We start from the raw sequence: 16,419 nt of genomic DNA, 5'->3' as shown, positions 1-16,419 counted from the left end.
ATTCCTGTCCCACTCTGGATGTGCACTTAGAAAAGCTTTATCATATGCATTGTAAAAACTGTTTGACTAACAATGTTGTTGACTGCTTGGCATTTTTAGGTGAAAAGAAAGAGAATGAAGTCTGATAAAGACAACGGATTGAATTCTGAGAAATCACTGAATGTGCCCAATATCACGTATGGCTATGTTTTCGATAAGGATGACAAGAAATATGAAAATTCAAATATCGATGGATACGATTCATCAGGTAGGAGAGATAGTCAAATGTAAATAGACAATTGTTGTCATATTAGTCAATAACCTCCCAATGAGGTATTTGATGAGTTCAATGTAGCCTCAACAAATATTTAGAATCAAAATGGACCATGCTGAATTTATTTAGCAGATCAGACAAAATTTGTGGAAGAAACAGGGCTAACAATTCAGAATGAAGTTTTGTTTCTTTCCCCATGGAGGTTACCTGATGTGCTGAGTATTTCTGTTTTTCTTTCAGATTTCCCACATCTGCAGCTTTAGTTTCTGGGAAATACTTGAACAATCTTTTTTTTTACTGTTGAGATGAACCAAACTAATTCATTCAACTTGATAACGAAATTATAATGTGCAGTCATGTAAATGTTTCAATTATGTTTGGAAAGCTAGGAACATTAGGAAAAGTCCCACAATTAACAACATTCAGAAAAAAATTCTAAATAAAAGTCCGTAAAATATTATATTTTATCCTTTTAAAATGAGCTGCTTTTAATTAAAAGAGAGAGGCCAAGCATTTGACTACATAACACTTCGAGCATTTAAGGGTCTAAAATATATATATGAGTGTGGTCCAGTTTGCTTAGGTTAGTTTTCCTATTGCAGAAATGATCCATTAAGCACACTGGTTCTCCAATACACAGTAAATCTTCAATACCAGTTAAATATAGACTGTAAATTAAATAAATTCTTAAAATGGCCCAACCATGAATTATTTTGTCTAAAAGTAATTGCTTAAGAAGTCCAGAACATATTTTCTTAACCAATGAAGGCAAAAAATTCACTTCTCTATTATTCTCAACAATTAACCTTTAAATAGAATGTTTAATATAGCAAAAGAAATCTATAAAGTCATTTGAAAGGACTGCCATGAAGCAAGAGGAAGTTGTCCAAAAGTTTCTAGGGTTTAAAAAGATGCCATAAAGGAGGAAAGAAAGATTGAAAAGTGGTGGGATTTTTAAGGTGGCAATTTCAAAGCAAAAGGCCTTGGCAACTAATCATACAGACAGCAATGATGAAGCTATTAATGTTAGGGAATGATATCCCTGTACGTTAAGAAGGATGAAGGAATTTACCATATCTTGAAAATTGAGGGTCAAGTATTTTAAAATCAAGCATGAAATACTAGATGTTTTTAAAGAAAAAAATGTCAGTAAGTGTGCATTAAGTCACCCACATGATATGCCATAAAATTATCAGATTGCTTTCCTCCTTGAAACACAACTATATCTTGAGAGAGTACTTCCTGTGGCTAGAAATTATATCTCAAGGGAGCATAGTCGTGAATAATGAGTTTGCCATATAGTAATAAGATAAGAAGAAATTTCTTCACTCAAAGTTCTGCGAATCTTTGGAATTCTGCATCTGCAGACACTCAGTTGCTGAGCTGATAAAGTCTTGAAGTCAAACAATATCAAACTTCACAAGGCTCATGAGGAATGACAGACTTCAAGCAATAGATCAGCCATGACTTTGAATGTTAAATGTCAAAAAGCAAAAAGTGAAAGGGAACATGTGCTTCATCTTTTACTGGCCACCCCTTTCAGTTGTTTTGTGAGTTCTGAAGTTAAGTTGAAAAATGCAATGCGATTTGAGTAGTTCCTATGTTTACTATATATTTTCTATATTGAGTGTAGAAATTATGCTCTGCAGAGCTAGCATGCAAATGCTGGTTACTTTCTCGCAAAACCAAATTAGCTACCATTTAATTTCAATTTCAATTCATGAGCAAAATAGTGAAAACTTTATTACTTTATTCATTTGCAAATTCACAATGACATTTTAAATGTTTTTTTTATATATAGCATAGTGAACAAGTTGATAGGTATTCCAACAGAATCTTCCACAACAATAATCCCAGTGTGTGTAGTCATTGTTGCTTGAGGGTGCGTCAATCTAAAAAACACTTTAAGATATATAAGCTGATTTTATCTGTGTTACTTGCAGCTGTCAACTTTTACTATAGATTTGCATCTTGCTATTTTCAATCTTATTATCTTCAATGAAAGTTTATTTGAAGCTGTAAATTGAGAGTCTAGAGAGTTTAAGATTAAATAGATAAACTTGGTATCAAACAAATTACCTTTCATCTGATAAGGATATAGAACCTGAAGTGAGGTACCTGGAGATCAAATTAGTACTCATTACTTGATCCCACCACTGCCAGTAAGGAATTTGTATGTTCTCCCCATGACCATGTGGGTTTCCTCTTGGTGCTCCGGTTTCCTCCCACAATCCAAAGATGTGTCATTTGGTAGGTTAATCGGTCGTTGTAAATTGTCCCATGATTAGGCTCAGATTAAATTGGGAGTCTTTTGGGCGGCGCAGCTCGAAAGGCTGGAAAGGCCTATTCTGCACTGTAGCCCAATAAATAAACAAACAAATAAACAAACAAAGAAATAAATAAATAGAATTTTGGTGCACAATTCTTAATGCAAAGGTGAGGCAGAAAAAAATTATTAAACTATCAATAAAATGCCTTCAGAAAGCTAATGTATTTTATAAGATCTACGTATACTGATAACAATTCACTGAGAGGATTTAGAAAATAAACCTTACTAATTGCATCTTTGTTAAGAAGCTTGAGTTGAAAAGGCCTTTGAAAAGAAGCTAGAACGTAGTTGATGAGACTTTATACTTGCGTGTGGCTAATCTTTCCGATTCTGCATTAGTGGAGATCACAAAACTGACTCTCCAGTGGCCTTATATAGTGAATTCTTACAATCCAGCTATGGACTTTGCTGGTTTTGCTGTGTGAGGTTTATCGAATGTGGAATGTTACAGGTTTTATACAAGTGTGTCATGCAGTAAAAGAACTGGGGAATGTTGGTGTTTTATCTTTTGATAATAAATGTAAGATAAGCGCCAAATATTTTGCTGTTACCCCAAAATGAGAAGTTTGCATAGACTCTGGAAGCAACAGGAATTAGAGTCAGTAGAAAAAGTGGCAGAAACTTTTTATGTGCTGGCAAACCACAAAGTGGGATGAAGGACAGAAAAAGAAAAATGGAAAAGGAGGAAAGTAGGTAAGTTATTTCTGACTGGGTCAGGAGGCATGCTGGAGTTAAAAAAAACAAAGATCAAGCCAGGCAGAACAGTCACAGTGTGGACATAGTGAGGGAAAACAATGACCAGAGGTAAATGTGAATTAAAGGAGAATAAGCAGGAGGGAGATGGTTAGATGAAGGAAGTTCCGTTTCCATCCTTGGCACATCATCAGAATGGAGACCATTTATCAGTACAGTCCAATGTATATTTGATATCAATTACTCATGTCTTATTCGTCTTATTTTTCCAAAAAAAAGCCAATAAACTTTGTTCTTTTTTTTCTTATGGAGAAAAAAGCAAAGAGCACAGTTGGCAGTACTGCAGTGGCTTCCTTTCACTGGCACACCCCTTCCCTCCACCTCACCTCAGTGCCATTACCATTATGGTCCCTTCCCCTTCCCATCCAAGTTCAAATACAAGTTTATTGTCATTTAACTGTACACCCCTTCCCTCCACCTCACCTCAGTGCCATTACCATTATGGTCCCTTCCCCTTCCCATCCAAGTTCAAATTCAAGTTTATTGTCATTTGCCTGTACATATCTAAAATCAAATGAACCAATGTACCTCCAGACTATAATGCACCCACACAACATATCACACACAGCATATAAACCAAAATATTACACTATCAATAAATTAATGAAATATAATTCAAAATCCTTGTAGCAAAGTGCAACACTGTTCAGCAGTGTTTTTTGTTCATAGAAAAGATGAATAGGACAAGAAATGTCACCGTTTGTTTGAGCTCGAGTGGCCGATGCATCCATACACAGTCCATTTGGTTAGGTGATCTTGATCTTGCTGAAGCTTTGTATGCCATATCTTGCTAGCAGACACCTCCAACCCATCCCTGTTGTGACATGATGTTCCTACTTTCCCATCACATCAGTGTCACCCCGTCACTTGTAAACTTGGACTCCGGATTCATCGTTCGGCTTTTTTGCATCCACATGGAACTCCAGGCGACTAAAGTATTTTGTAATGTTTTGAATATGTTCAACATTGAAATTTTCTGACTGTTTTCCCATCTCTCTCTGTCTGTGACTCCTCTGTCTGTAACCTCTCTCCCACTTCTGCAAGTATACAGGAAAAGCAAAGATGTTGAAAACAACTGGTAAGTTACCAGCTGTCCTAGACTGTGGTTGTAGACCTGTTTATGTTGTTTTTAAGCTGGAGCTTTCAGTGCTGTGACAAATGCTGTGGGTGATGTCTCTTGCAAACTGTGTCTTGGTGATTAGTTTAGAGCGATAGAGACCTGTGAAGTTCAGCAATCGGAATTAAGCATGCTCCGTTTCTAAGATGAAGTTCCAAAGCAGTGCATTCTCTCTGCTATTTTTGTGTCATTGCTAAGTACAAATATTGACTGCAGTGTAGGTCTACGCCAGGAAATTATTATCTGCTGCAGAAAAGGTCAAGACCTCTGAAGCTAAAACAAAAACATTGCATTTTTAATTAGAGGATTAGGAACAACAGGGTAGTGAGAAACATTTGGACCTCTTGAAGATGGTTAAAGTAAAATAAGGAAATGAAAACAAGTTGAATGATTACCTCTCCATTTATAATAGCAGAAAAAGACAGTGTTGCACATCATAAAGAAACTATATGGAATGGGGGGAACTATTCTTTCAAGTTAACATAAGCAAAATCATAGTAATTAATAAAGCAATGCTGTTAAAAGGTGAGATTGTTTCCAACTAATAAAAACTTACAGATCTTCTCTCACTAGGGTATGGAACTTCCAAGTCTCTGCTGGAAGTTACTTCTGTAACTGCTGGTACAAGCATCTTTCACTAATCAGTAGATTTTGAATGACCTGTGGTCATCCACTGATCTTCCAATTCACCCTATACCCCCTGAGCTCACCATGGATTGGCTATACTGCCATGGACAATCTAGGAATGCCTGGGCAGCAGAGTGGTGGGAGGTACATCAGTGCCCTGTAAAGAATTGCACAAGATAGAACAGGAGCTGAGGATCATTGATAATTGATAGAGTTATGTCCACTGGATTTGATTGGCGAGAGGAACTGAATGTTGTCCTAGTCATGTCTGTTCTGATGATCCCTACACTATAGATGTTTATATTCCAAGGCATTTAGAAATGTTCTTTTGAGAACTCTTCGCCAATGTTGAAACTTGTGGAACTGAAATGATATTATTGTCCTGGCATTGAAGTTAGCTAAATGGGAGAAAATGGAAAGTAGGAATAACAAGCTGAAAGCAAAAAAGAAACAATCATTGAGGTGTACCACAGGATTCTTCTTAAACACTCATTAAGTCACATTATAGGTCTGACTAATAAATGCAAAGAATGGGCAAAACTGCAGCAAATGGATCAACATAAAGCAGGCAGAGGAGAACATTTCCTGAATGGTAAATATCTAGAAACAAAAGAGGCCCATAGAGTGAAAGAGCACTACAGCCCTCATAAATGGGCCTTTCAGCCCATCTGTTCTGTACAACAAACTATTATTCTCCCTAGTCCCATCAATCTGTGTCTGGACCATAGCCCTTCATACCCCTCCCTTCCATGTACTTATCCAAGCTTCTTTTAAATGTTAAAATCAAGCCCATATCCACTACTTTCATGGCAGCTCATTCCACACTCTCACCACCCTCTGTGAAGAAAGTTCTCCTTAAATATTTCACATTTCTCCCTTAACCCATGGCCTAATCTCACCCAAGTTCTGTGGAAAAAGCCTGAGCAGCACACACAAAATGCAGGAGGAACTCAGCAGGTCAGGCAGCATCTATGGAAAAAAGTACAGTTGACATTTTGGGCCGAAGCCCTTTGGCAGGACTCTGCATTTCCCGCATCTGCAGATTTTCTCTTGTTTGTGGAAAAAGACTCCTTGCATTTGCCCTGCCTGTAACACTCAAAATTTTATATGCCTTTATCAAATTTCCCCTCATTCTCCTATGCTCCAAGGGATAAAGTCATAATGTGTTCAATCTTTCCCTATAACTCAAGCCCTCAGAGCCTGACAGCATCCTTGTAAATTTTCACTTTACAAGTGAAGTACACTTTCACACTTATTAACATCTTTCTTGTAGGTAAGTGACCAGAGCTACATATAATACTCCAAATTAGGCCTCAATAACATTTTATATAACTCCAACAAAACATCCCAACACCTGTACTCAATACTTCGATTTATGAAGGCCAATGTGCCAAAAGCTCTCTGCATGACCCCGTCAACTTGTGACACCATTTCAAGGAACTATAGATCTGTATTCCCATCATACCTGATTAAATGTTTCATGCTGAAGTCCATTCAAACAGGTTATTGAAAGGTTAAACACAACTACAGAGAATAAAAGAACTAAAGAGCTGCTGGCCTTTCTTTCTAGAGGACTGAAATTATGAAGGCAGAGGTTGTGGTACACTCAATTTTGTACTGATTATATGACAGCTAGAATACTGAGAGCAATTCTGGACACCACTCCCTTGGAAGGAATCATTAGGCATGGATCTAAATTACAAAATCCCCAAGGATTATATAATGAAGAGGATTTACACAGATCACAGTGACATTTTCTATAGTTTATATAGTGAAGAGATTATTTGGTTTTCTGGATATTAGGGGGATCTAATAGTTTGAATGGAAGGAAACTTTCTGTTGGTAGGGGAGTCTAAGACTTCTACACAATTGTTTATAAGTTAGAGGCAGAACAAATGAGGAAAATGCAAAGGAGCATAGAAACTGGAATGATCTTCCTCAAATAGCAACTGATTGTTTGTGATAGCTATTAATTTTAAATTTTACTAATATGATATAAATTTATCAACCAGAAGGTTAAGGGATATGGATTTAGATTAGTCAAAAGCTGATTGAGTATCACAACAGGCTCATGGGGATAAATGGCTTATTCCTGTTTCCTGACTGTGATTTTTACTTAGAGCTGGAAAGATTATAATTTGACCAATCAATGTAATGTAGGCCAATACTGAAGTCATTATTTGTCATGTTGGAGCACATGCTTTTATTTTTTGCAAAGAAGAAGGAGTCTTCTCCTCATTTATTGCTCATTTTGTTTTGGCGCATATCGACCTTGCTTTGTTGGTGGTCAACTTTGCGTAGCCTCAGTTTTAGAACATAGAACAGTAAAGAAGAGGAACATGCCCTTCAGCCCACAATGTTGTGCCAAACTAATCAAACTAGTAATTTATTATCTGATTAAACTAATCTGTTCTCCCTACAAGGGGGCCATGTCTCACCATTCTCTGCATATTCATATGCCGATCTAAGAACCTCATAAATGCCACTTCCACAACCACTCCTGGCAGCACATGCCAGGTACACACCATTCTGTGTAAAAACAAAAATGCCTCGCACATTGCCCTTGAACTTACCCCAGCTCACATTAAGTGCATGCCCTTCGATATTAGATATTCCAACTGTGGGTCAAAGATACTGGCTGTCTACTTCAATGCCTCCGTAATCATATAAACTTCGATCAGATCTCGCCTCTGCCTCTGTCACTTCAGAGGTAACAATCCAAGTTTGTCCAACATCTCCTTATAGCACATGGCCTCTAACTCAAGCAGCATCCCATGAAATCTCTTTTGTACCCCCACCCCCCAAGCCTCAACTCCCTTCCTAGAATGGAGAAACCAGAATTGGGTGCAACTTTTGTTTAGACCATGAAGCCCTTCCAAAGATAAGTCATAGTCATAGTCATATAATGGTTAAATAGTAATATGTAAATTATGCCAGTAAATTATGAATTAAGTCCAGGACCAGCCTATTGGCTCAGGATGTCTGACCCTCCAAGGGAGGAGTTGTAAAAGCACATGGTTTTGAGCTGTATGGAACAAATAAGTTGATATTCAATGAATTTTCATTGCTCTCTTGACAATAAAAGTACCAGATGTCTCAAGTGCCATTACTCCAATTCTCTCGGAAATATTAGGGGATTGGAATGTGATGCACTTCACCTGGAACTTAGTGGTACCGGGGAGGATGTCAGAGCCTATGCCACACCATCTCTGCCCCATCCCATTCCTTCTGTATAGTGGACCTTGCAAAAGCTCAGAGATCATGCTCCACTATTAAGTGTTCTTTGACAACTGATCCTCCTCTTCCCCGCTTCTTATGCTTAATATATTTATTTCTTGAGATATAGTGCAGAATAGGCCCTTCCAGCCCTTCGAGCCACACCACTCAGCAGTCCCCAATTTAATCCTAGCCTAATCATGCCGCGTGGCCAAGTGGTTAAGGCGTTCATCTAGTGATCTGAAGGTCGCTAGTTCGAGCCTTGGCTGAGGCAGTGTGTTGTGTCCTTGAGCAAGGCACTTAACCACATATTGCTCTGCGACAACACCGGTGCCAAGCTGCATGGGTCCTAATGCCCTTCCCTTGGACAACATCGGTGGCGTGGCGAGGGGAGACTTGCAGCATGGGCAACTGCCAATCTTCCATACAACCTTGCCCAGGCCTGCGCCCTGGAAACAGTCCAAGGTGCAAATCCATGGTCTCACGAGACTAACAGATGCCTATATATATATATAAAATCATGGGACAGTTTGCAATGACCAATTAACCTACCAAATTGTACGTCTTTGGATTATGGGATGAAACCAGAGCACCCAGAGGAAACCTACACGGTCACAGGGAGAATGTATAAACTCCTTTAAGGGAGCAGAGGTGGAATTTGAACCTGGGCCATCTGTACCATAAAGCATTGTGCTAACCACTATGCTACAGTGCTGCCTCATAGTAGTTAGCACAGTGCTTTACAGTACCAGCGGCCCAGGTTCAATTCCTGCCACTGTCTGAAAGGAGTTTGTACGTTCTCCCTGTGACCGCATGGGTTTCCTCTGGGTGTTCCAGTTTCTTCCCACAGTCCAAAGATGTACTGTTTGGTAAGTTAATTGGTCTTTGTAAATTGTCCCATGATGAAGCTAGAGTCAATTCGGCTTGCTGGGCAGTGCGGCTCGAAGAGCCTGAAGGTGCTACTCCATGTTGTAGCTCAATAAATTAAAAAAATATTTGAAATAATGATTTTCATTCCACCATCAAGTTCCTGTCACTTTCAAAATTTTAATTTATTCCACAAATCCACCTCGATCTTAATTAATCTCTTTTTTCATTCGGTGACCTATTGTCCGGGCATTATTATAGGCTTACATCATTATTTACTGCAGATATATGGGAAATGGGTTCACTCCACAGGTTATAGTCCCATGTATTGATAATTGTTTCTTGATTTGTCTCTTTCATTAATGCTGTCTCATTTCACATTATGTAATGGTAAGAATCGAATGGATTGAAGTGCAGAAAAAACATTTCCTTCTGGGCAGGTATGGAGAAAATGTTTTTATTCTTTCTTCTGTAAGTAATGGTTGTCTTCCTTCTGTTTATTCCCTTTTCTCCTGTTCTCTGGCTGGTGACCAAGTTCGTCAGCATTCTTGGGCTTCCTTTCCTCCACTCTATTCCTTCAGCTCTCCTCTTCCTCAAGGTAATGGCCAAGTTGGATGCAAGAAATTGATTTGAATTGATTAGAGATTTGAACTTCATCTGATATTATTCAGTACAAATGCTTCCACAGCTTGGTCAATTGAGACCTGTCCCACTTGGAGTTGATGCAGTGTTGCTAAGATTGTCTTTATGATGTACAATTCAGTAAAGTGATTGACTTCAATAACTTAAAGATGAAAGAAGTTCTCTTCCTGATAAGGAAGAAACAGAGTGGATTCAATTAGTCTGAGCTAGGGTTCTGTCGTGAGCGCCTCTCTGATTTGATAAAAAGTAAAAAGGTGTATTTTATATCACTATGCCACCTATTACCGAGGCATACAGGATGAGGAATTTATCCTCTGTCAATATGTACACATATTGTAGCAACTGTGTGATGTATTATTCTTCCAATTTATGTCTACCAAAGCCATTGGATTTCAGCTGTCATTATATTAGAAAAGAATGAAGACAATTTTCTATCACCAGTGTATTTTAACGAATAATTACTGATAATAACCATTGATCAATTAATTTACTAATTTTTTCTTGAAATGCTATTGGAGCAATGCCAACTGGAACACTGCGGAAAAGTTGTTATTCTTTTTCAAACAGTAGAGAGAGATCTTCGCATGAAACAATGACAGAATTAAGTAGGACCTCAGTTCGCTTTCTCAACCAAATACTATGTTTTTTTTTCCAGATAAGCACTGAAGTGAAATCACACAATGGAGCTTACACCCACTGCCTTTAGACCAGGTCTAAATCCATGTTCACAGGAATTTGGTCAAAAAAGCATAATTAACATATTGACATTAAAATCTATGCCATTCTTTTCATTGGCAATTTCCACTAAAATTTCCTGGGAATCTTATGGGCTTAAATTGAAAAGTGAAAATTTGAAGCAACTAAACAATTAGTGGTTGACTGAAAATGAAGATTTTAAATCATATTCCTTCTTTTCATGTTCTTGAGTAGGACAATTATATTCAAAGTGATTGAACCATCTTTTCTCTACGACAGTTGGCTTGATAAAGAAATAGTGATTATAGAACATTGAACTGTACAGTGCATGAAAAGGCTCTTCAGCCTCCCTTCCCCTAGTTGTGCCAAGCCAATTAAATTTGTAATCAAATCACTGATAAACTAATTGCTTCTACCTACACAATGTCCATATTCTCTCACATTTATATGCCTACCTAAACGTCTCTTGAAAGTCTCTAATGTATCTGCCTCGACCATCTCCTCAGGCACCCAACACTCTCCATATAAAAAGAACCTGCCCCTCACTTCTACCTTGAACTTACAGAAGCTACATTACATCTCCCATTTTCCTACCCACCACCTATACCTTTTGAAACTTAAAGCTTCACAGCTTTCTAAGATGTCAAAACTCCTCCAGTCCTGGCTTCTTAACTATTGCTAGTGTTGCTCACCTGTGTATTAAGTTGTTTGTTGCTAATCTGTGGAAATCTCTCTCCAAGCTGTTCCCTACCCTGCCTGTCTCCTCTTCTTGCTCCAAAGAAAGTAATACATTGACCAACTTTTATTTACCTCTCTAGACATCTGTACAATTTGTCTTGTCATCTGCAAATATGGATCTAAAACTTTCTCTCCCCAGTTATTAATATGTATGATAAAATTTAATTGTAACTACACCGATTCCAAATGTGAAGTCATCATTCCCATACACCCTCCTTCAAAGTTTGTGATTTCCTTCTATTTGGTGGGTGATCTCCAAATTCCAAAGTAGTTCCTTCATTTGATTAGCCCTATTTTAAATGTATTATTCATATGCATTTTCCAGCAGTCCCCATACTTTTGAAGTACTGTAAGACATTTGAACTTTTCTGAAAGGTATTATAAAAAATAAGCTAACTTAGCACTGTCTCTGTAAAGCACCTTGCACCTCTCACCACCTTTGAATTCTGAAATACGTTCTCCTTTGTGTCTTCTTGACGTATCTTTCTCCATGTAATTCCATTATTTTATCACCTTTGAGTAGTAGATTATTACTAAGTCTTGCATCACATTGAATTTAAGCATAGTCTGCCATTTAGATGTCTATATGGAATGTGCCCATTAACATTCTGGGTAAAGGTGTATGACATACCCACCCCCACGAGTAGAAGGAGGCGAGGAGGGCACAAGGTTTAAATTGGAAAAAGCAAAACACCCTTCGATCATTTTAACGATTTATTGTTTTGAGACATCTAAATACTCAGGTCTGCTTCAGATAGAATTAAACTTTTTAGAAGTGAATGAATTCAATTGAAAGATAGGTCTGTGATTATAATACTAAAATAAGGCTCCACTCATACTTTGGCTGCAAATTGACATTATTAACGTCTGATCATGTTTCCTGGAGCAAGAGAAGCTTGGTAGTAAAAAGAAGATGGGTGCAACAGGTCGTTGCAGATAGCATGCCATGTGGAGCCAGAGGAGCAGGATAGTTTCTCCATGCCTCCAGTTAGCTGAATCCAACCTGCAAACTAATTCAGTTCACTTCAACAACCCCCAGCTAAGTTTGATTCTGCACCCATGCCCCACCCACTTTGCATCCCATGTTTCCTACAGTTCTTTAGTGCATCTTTCTGTTGCTGGGTTCCTTGTTGATAGCTGGGCACTGTTAATCTGATTGAGTGCTTCCTTACTTACAACCTGTTATGCCGTTGGCATTTAGGTCAGTAATGAAGGTCCTGTATCTCTGGCGGTGTTTAGGGCTTCATTCATCCTGTCAGTAGCTTCCTCCTGATTTTCACTACGTGTTAGTCATGCAAGTCCTGAGTGGAGACTCAGGAATATCATCACATTCAGATGCTGAAAGATTCTTCATTGCTGTTTCCGTAACAATTTTGTTTTACCAGCCAGGATTGGTAGCCCTCAGCTGAGACCCCAAACCTGGAGAACCAGAGGACCAGCTTTACCCTGTCCTCTACACTTAGAGTTGTTTGGCATGGGTCACTCCACTAAGAGCCAAAGCATAAAGCCTGACTCCAACCAGCATAGCTCTCCAGGTCATTGAGGTATGCAAGACTCCAAACCATGACAAGGCTGTGGTCCTCTTGGAGAATCTGATTAAATGCCTGGTGAAAAATGGGAGAAAGAGAAAATATGATGTGATTGGCATTACATTCACCAGGATCTTTCATCTAGCTGTGTGGATCTTCTATCTAATGTCCTTCTCTGAGCCCTGCCTTCCCTCACTGTCTTTATAGTGTTGGGTCTACTGTTGTGAGGCATTATAGAACCACGTTTATTCTGATTGAAATCTGCCAGTAGACAAAACTTCAAGAGTAATTTAGAGTATTTCTTTCATTTCACTAATGCTGTTGTTAATGGGAAAGATGTGAGTGAGACAAAGATTCCAGCAATTGGTTAGGTTATATCCTCAATCTATTTAATTGCAGAAATAAGATCTTCCTCACATGTTTTAGTGATATCAGAATGTTGGGACGGAATCCTGTGGCTAACCATACTGAACAAGTTTATGCCTTTAATAAAATTGCAGCTGGAATTGGAAAGCTACACACAATAAGAGTGACCTTGACCTTGTTGAAAGGAATTTATGAAGGTGGTATAAAAAAGGCAATTAGTTGCCTCACTTAACCTTACATTGGGGTCAGATTGTGCACTCTGTTTTTGATTGCATGCAATGGGAAGACCCAGTCAGGTGTATATTCTGTGTGCTAGCAAGATATGAATAGTTTTGCATTTCAGAGTTTTATTTCTCCAGATATGTTGAGCTGTGCTGCACCAAAGCTCTCCCTGAAATTTTGCAAGTATATTTCCAGCAGGTGGGGGCAATAGGGCATGGAGGCATCATCTGGAATACACGTACAATGTCAAAGAGGCTTCATTTTTTGGATTGTATTGGATGCCTTGAAGAACTGGTAGTATATGAGCAAACTCCCCTCTGTCAAGAATAGTTGAGAGCGTTATACTTGCTTAGAAACTTATGTTTTAGGCAATGATTGCACTTTGTGTGGATTTAGAAGCAGTTTCCCCTCATTATCACAACCTGCCTTTACCAGACTAATAGGACTTCCCTGTGTTTTCCTTTTGGCATTGATCGCTAAGATGATAGAAAGCATTAAGTGCTGGAGAAGTACTCAAGTCTAAGGTGTAGATTTTGAATATGCCCTAATGTAAAATGATTGATAGTATATTTGCTGCTTATTTTGTACTTCTTCCAATTTTTATTTCTATTGAAGTGTCCCATAGGAGGAAGTGAATTACTTTTCTAGTCTCCTTTTCACTGGAGATACTTTTATAAAGAAATCTTAATTTCTCTAATTGCATTTATCTCAGCACAACCTAATCATGCTCATTTAGCGTGATGAAATTAACCATTTCCTTTGAGAGGCTCTCTCTCCAGAGGATACTGAATTTTGTTCATGGGCTCTGTGGGTAGCTACAACCTCTACTGCCTCAGCCAAGAGCCCATCATTATATTTAAGCTAGGAGCCTACAGGATTTCAAGAACGTCATGGCCTCACATGCTCCTGTCCCCGCTTGACTTCCCTGCACATACTACGCTTTTTTTCATGGCGGAAAATGGCCCGTGGGGATGTAAGCAGGTGGCTGATGCATAATCATTCATTTCCACCAGTCCAAAGAGAAAATCAACACCAACTTCTTGCAGCAGAAATTAGGACCAGGAATCCTCTTTGGTTTCTCTGGGCTAAATAGTTAGCAGCCCCTTTTAACCTGTAGTTTTTCTACCTCTCTGCCTGATTGAAAAAAAAAACTTTGGTTCACCAAATAAGAATAAAAATGTTTAAAAGAAAACTGGCTTCTTCAGTCCCCTCTTAGCATGATCAAAAACAGTTCTGATATTCATCAATATCGAATCTAAACATGCAATTTGGGAACAGGAAATTTCAACAAAGAGCAGATCTATTTATGAAAAGTGTGGGTCGAGGGCTGAGCCAGAGTACAATGATTAACCTCCCTGTCCTTTCTCAATATAGAGCCACTTGAAAGAATATACAGAGCCCAAGTATGATATCTCACCCAAAAATGGTTTCCCCATAGAACACACTGGAGCATCTGAAGTGGAGTTTGACCCCCACACACTTCTCAGATGGGTTCTGGAGTACTATCCTCTACAGGATAGTACACAGCTCCTGTGATCTGGATTCAATCTCCATCTCCAGTGGTGTCTGTGAGGAGCTTGCCTGTTCTTGCTTCCTCCCAGAGATTTCTGGTCTAGTAGTTGATTGGCCACCGTAGATTGTCCATCGTGTGTAGGTGAGTAGTAGAGTCTGGAGACGGTTGATAACAAGGTGGCTTAGAAGGTATATGCTATCATGAGAGGCTGGGTGAACTTGGTCTGTTTTCTCTGGAGCGGGTGGAGGCTGAGGTGAGATCTGATAGATGTTTATAAAATCATGAGAAGCATAGGTAGAGTAGACAGGGAGTATCTTTTCCCCAGGGTGGAAATGTCTAATACCAGAGGCCATACATTGGAGGTGAGAGGAGGTAGGTTCAAAGGATATGTGAGGGGTAAGTTTTATACTCAGAGAGTGGTAGATGACTGGAATGCACTACCTGGTATGGTGGTAGAGGAAAACACATTACGGGCTTTTAAGAGATGTCTAGATAGGCACATGGGTGTGAAGAAGATGGTAAAAGGGATTAATTTTTGGGGAGTTTTTGATTTACTTTTTAGCTAGTTTTAGCACAACGTTGTGGGCCAAAGGGCCTGTTCCTGTACTGTTCTATGTATCTATGTGTCTCTATAGCAAAATGGGATTAGCATAAATGGGTGCTTGATTGTTGGTGCAGACTCAATGGGCTGAAGGGCCTGTTTGCTTCCTGTGTCATTCTTTGACTCCATTCCATACATGGTGAATAAAATACTTTTCAATCAGTCAAGGTGACTCATACATGCCCATATTGATTGTAGTCCCCTTGACTTAAACATAAGGATGATTATGTTTATGTGCTGTGAAGTGTTATTACGGATACAGTAGAACTCCCTCTTCTGGCTCATGCATTAGGCAACTTTTCGCTTGGCTAATAGCTACAAAAGAGAATTCATCTCCCACTTTATTGCACAGACCTGTCATATGGTAAGTCTGGGAAAACCTTACCTCATTGTTGGATGTCAAATTTAGCTCAGGGATAAATTCACTCTCTGAGGAAGGCCTCTACCTTCAACAGTATTTGAATGAAGGTAAAAAGCATCTTTATGTTTTCTACTGAAGACTGAAAGCATTGCTTTTTATTCATTTTTTTAAAAAACCTGTTAAAGTAGCATATTGTCCGTGATTATATACAAAGCAAAGGGGAGAAATTTATCTTCTGTCTCAAGCATAATGGATGTGAACTAGTGTGTTGAATACAACCAGTATAATATATCCTTCAATGCTCCAAAACCCAAGGTAAATCACTTCTCTGTATAAGTCTCTACTTTGTGTTTTGGAATATGAATGAATATGTCTGCAAGGTTGGCTTGGTGGGAAGGCAATGGATTCTTGGGTCAATTTGCTGAGTTGGAGGATGTTCATTGCTAACCAAGAGAAATGGGAAAGCCAACCACTTATTCCTTTTCCTAGTCACTGGTGACCCTTGCTGGAAAGTGCAGGCATTTTGATGTTGGGGGGTGGCACATCTGGATGTAGTACAGGATTTGACTTGATGCACACAGCTTGCCAA

The 16,419-nt window shown here is 38.8% G+C and overlaps 1 protein-coding gene across 5 annotated transcripts in view; it reads left to right on the top strand.

Moving 5' to 3' along the window:
- LOC140205086 (potassium voltage-gated channel subfamily KQT member 1) overlaps positions 1 to 16,419 on the top strand; it is an 851,833-nt gene that overhangs the window by 279,456 nt on the left and 555,958 nt on the right. For 4 of the 5 annotated variants that reach the window (XM_072272252.1, XM_072272251.1, XM_072272254.1 and 1 more), the window contains exons 11-13: positions 100 to 247; positions 4,387 to 4,413; positions 9,698 to 9,760. In XM_072272252.1, the coding sequence (XP_072128353.1) occupies positions 100 to 247; positions 4,387 to 4,413; positions 9,698 to 9,760 (238 nt within the window). The remainder of the gene's footprint in view (positions 1 to 99; positions 248 to 4,386; positions 4,414 to 9,697; positions 9,761 to 16,419) is intronic. The other variant, XM_072272253.1, reaches the window with a different exon arrangement.

Source organism: Mobula birostris, chromosome 11 (genome assembly GCF_030028105.1).
Source record: "Mobula birostris isolate sMobBir1 chromosome 11, sMobBir1.hap1, whole genome shotgun sequence".
Taxonomy (NCBI): domain Eukaryota; kingdom Metazoa; phylum Chordata; class Chondrichthyes; order Myliobatiformes; family Myliobatidae; genus Mobula; species Mobula birostris.
Note: the sequence above shows the minus strand (reverse complement) of the source record. Positions and strands in the feature narration are given on the sequence as shown.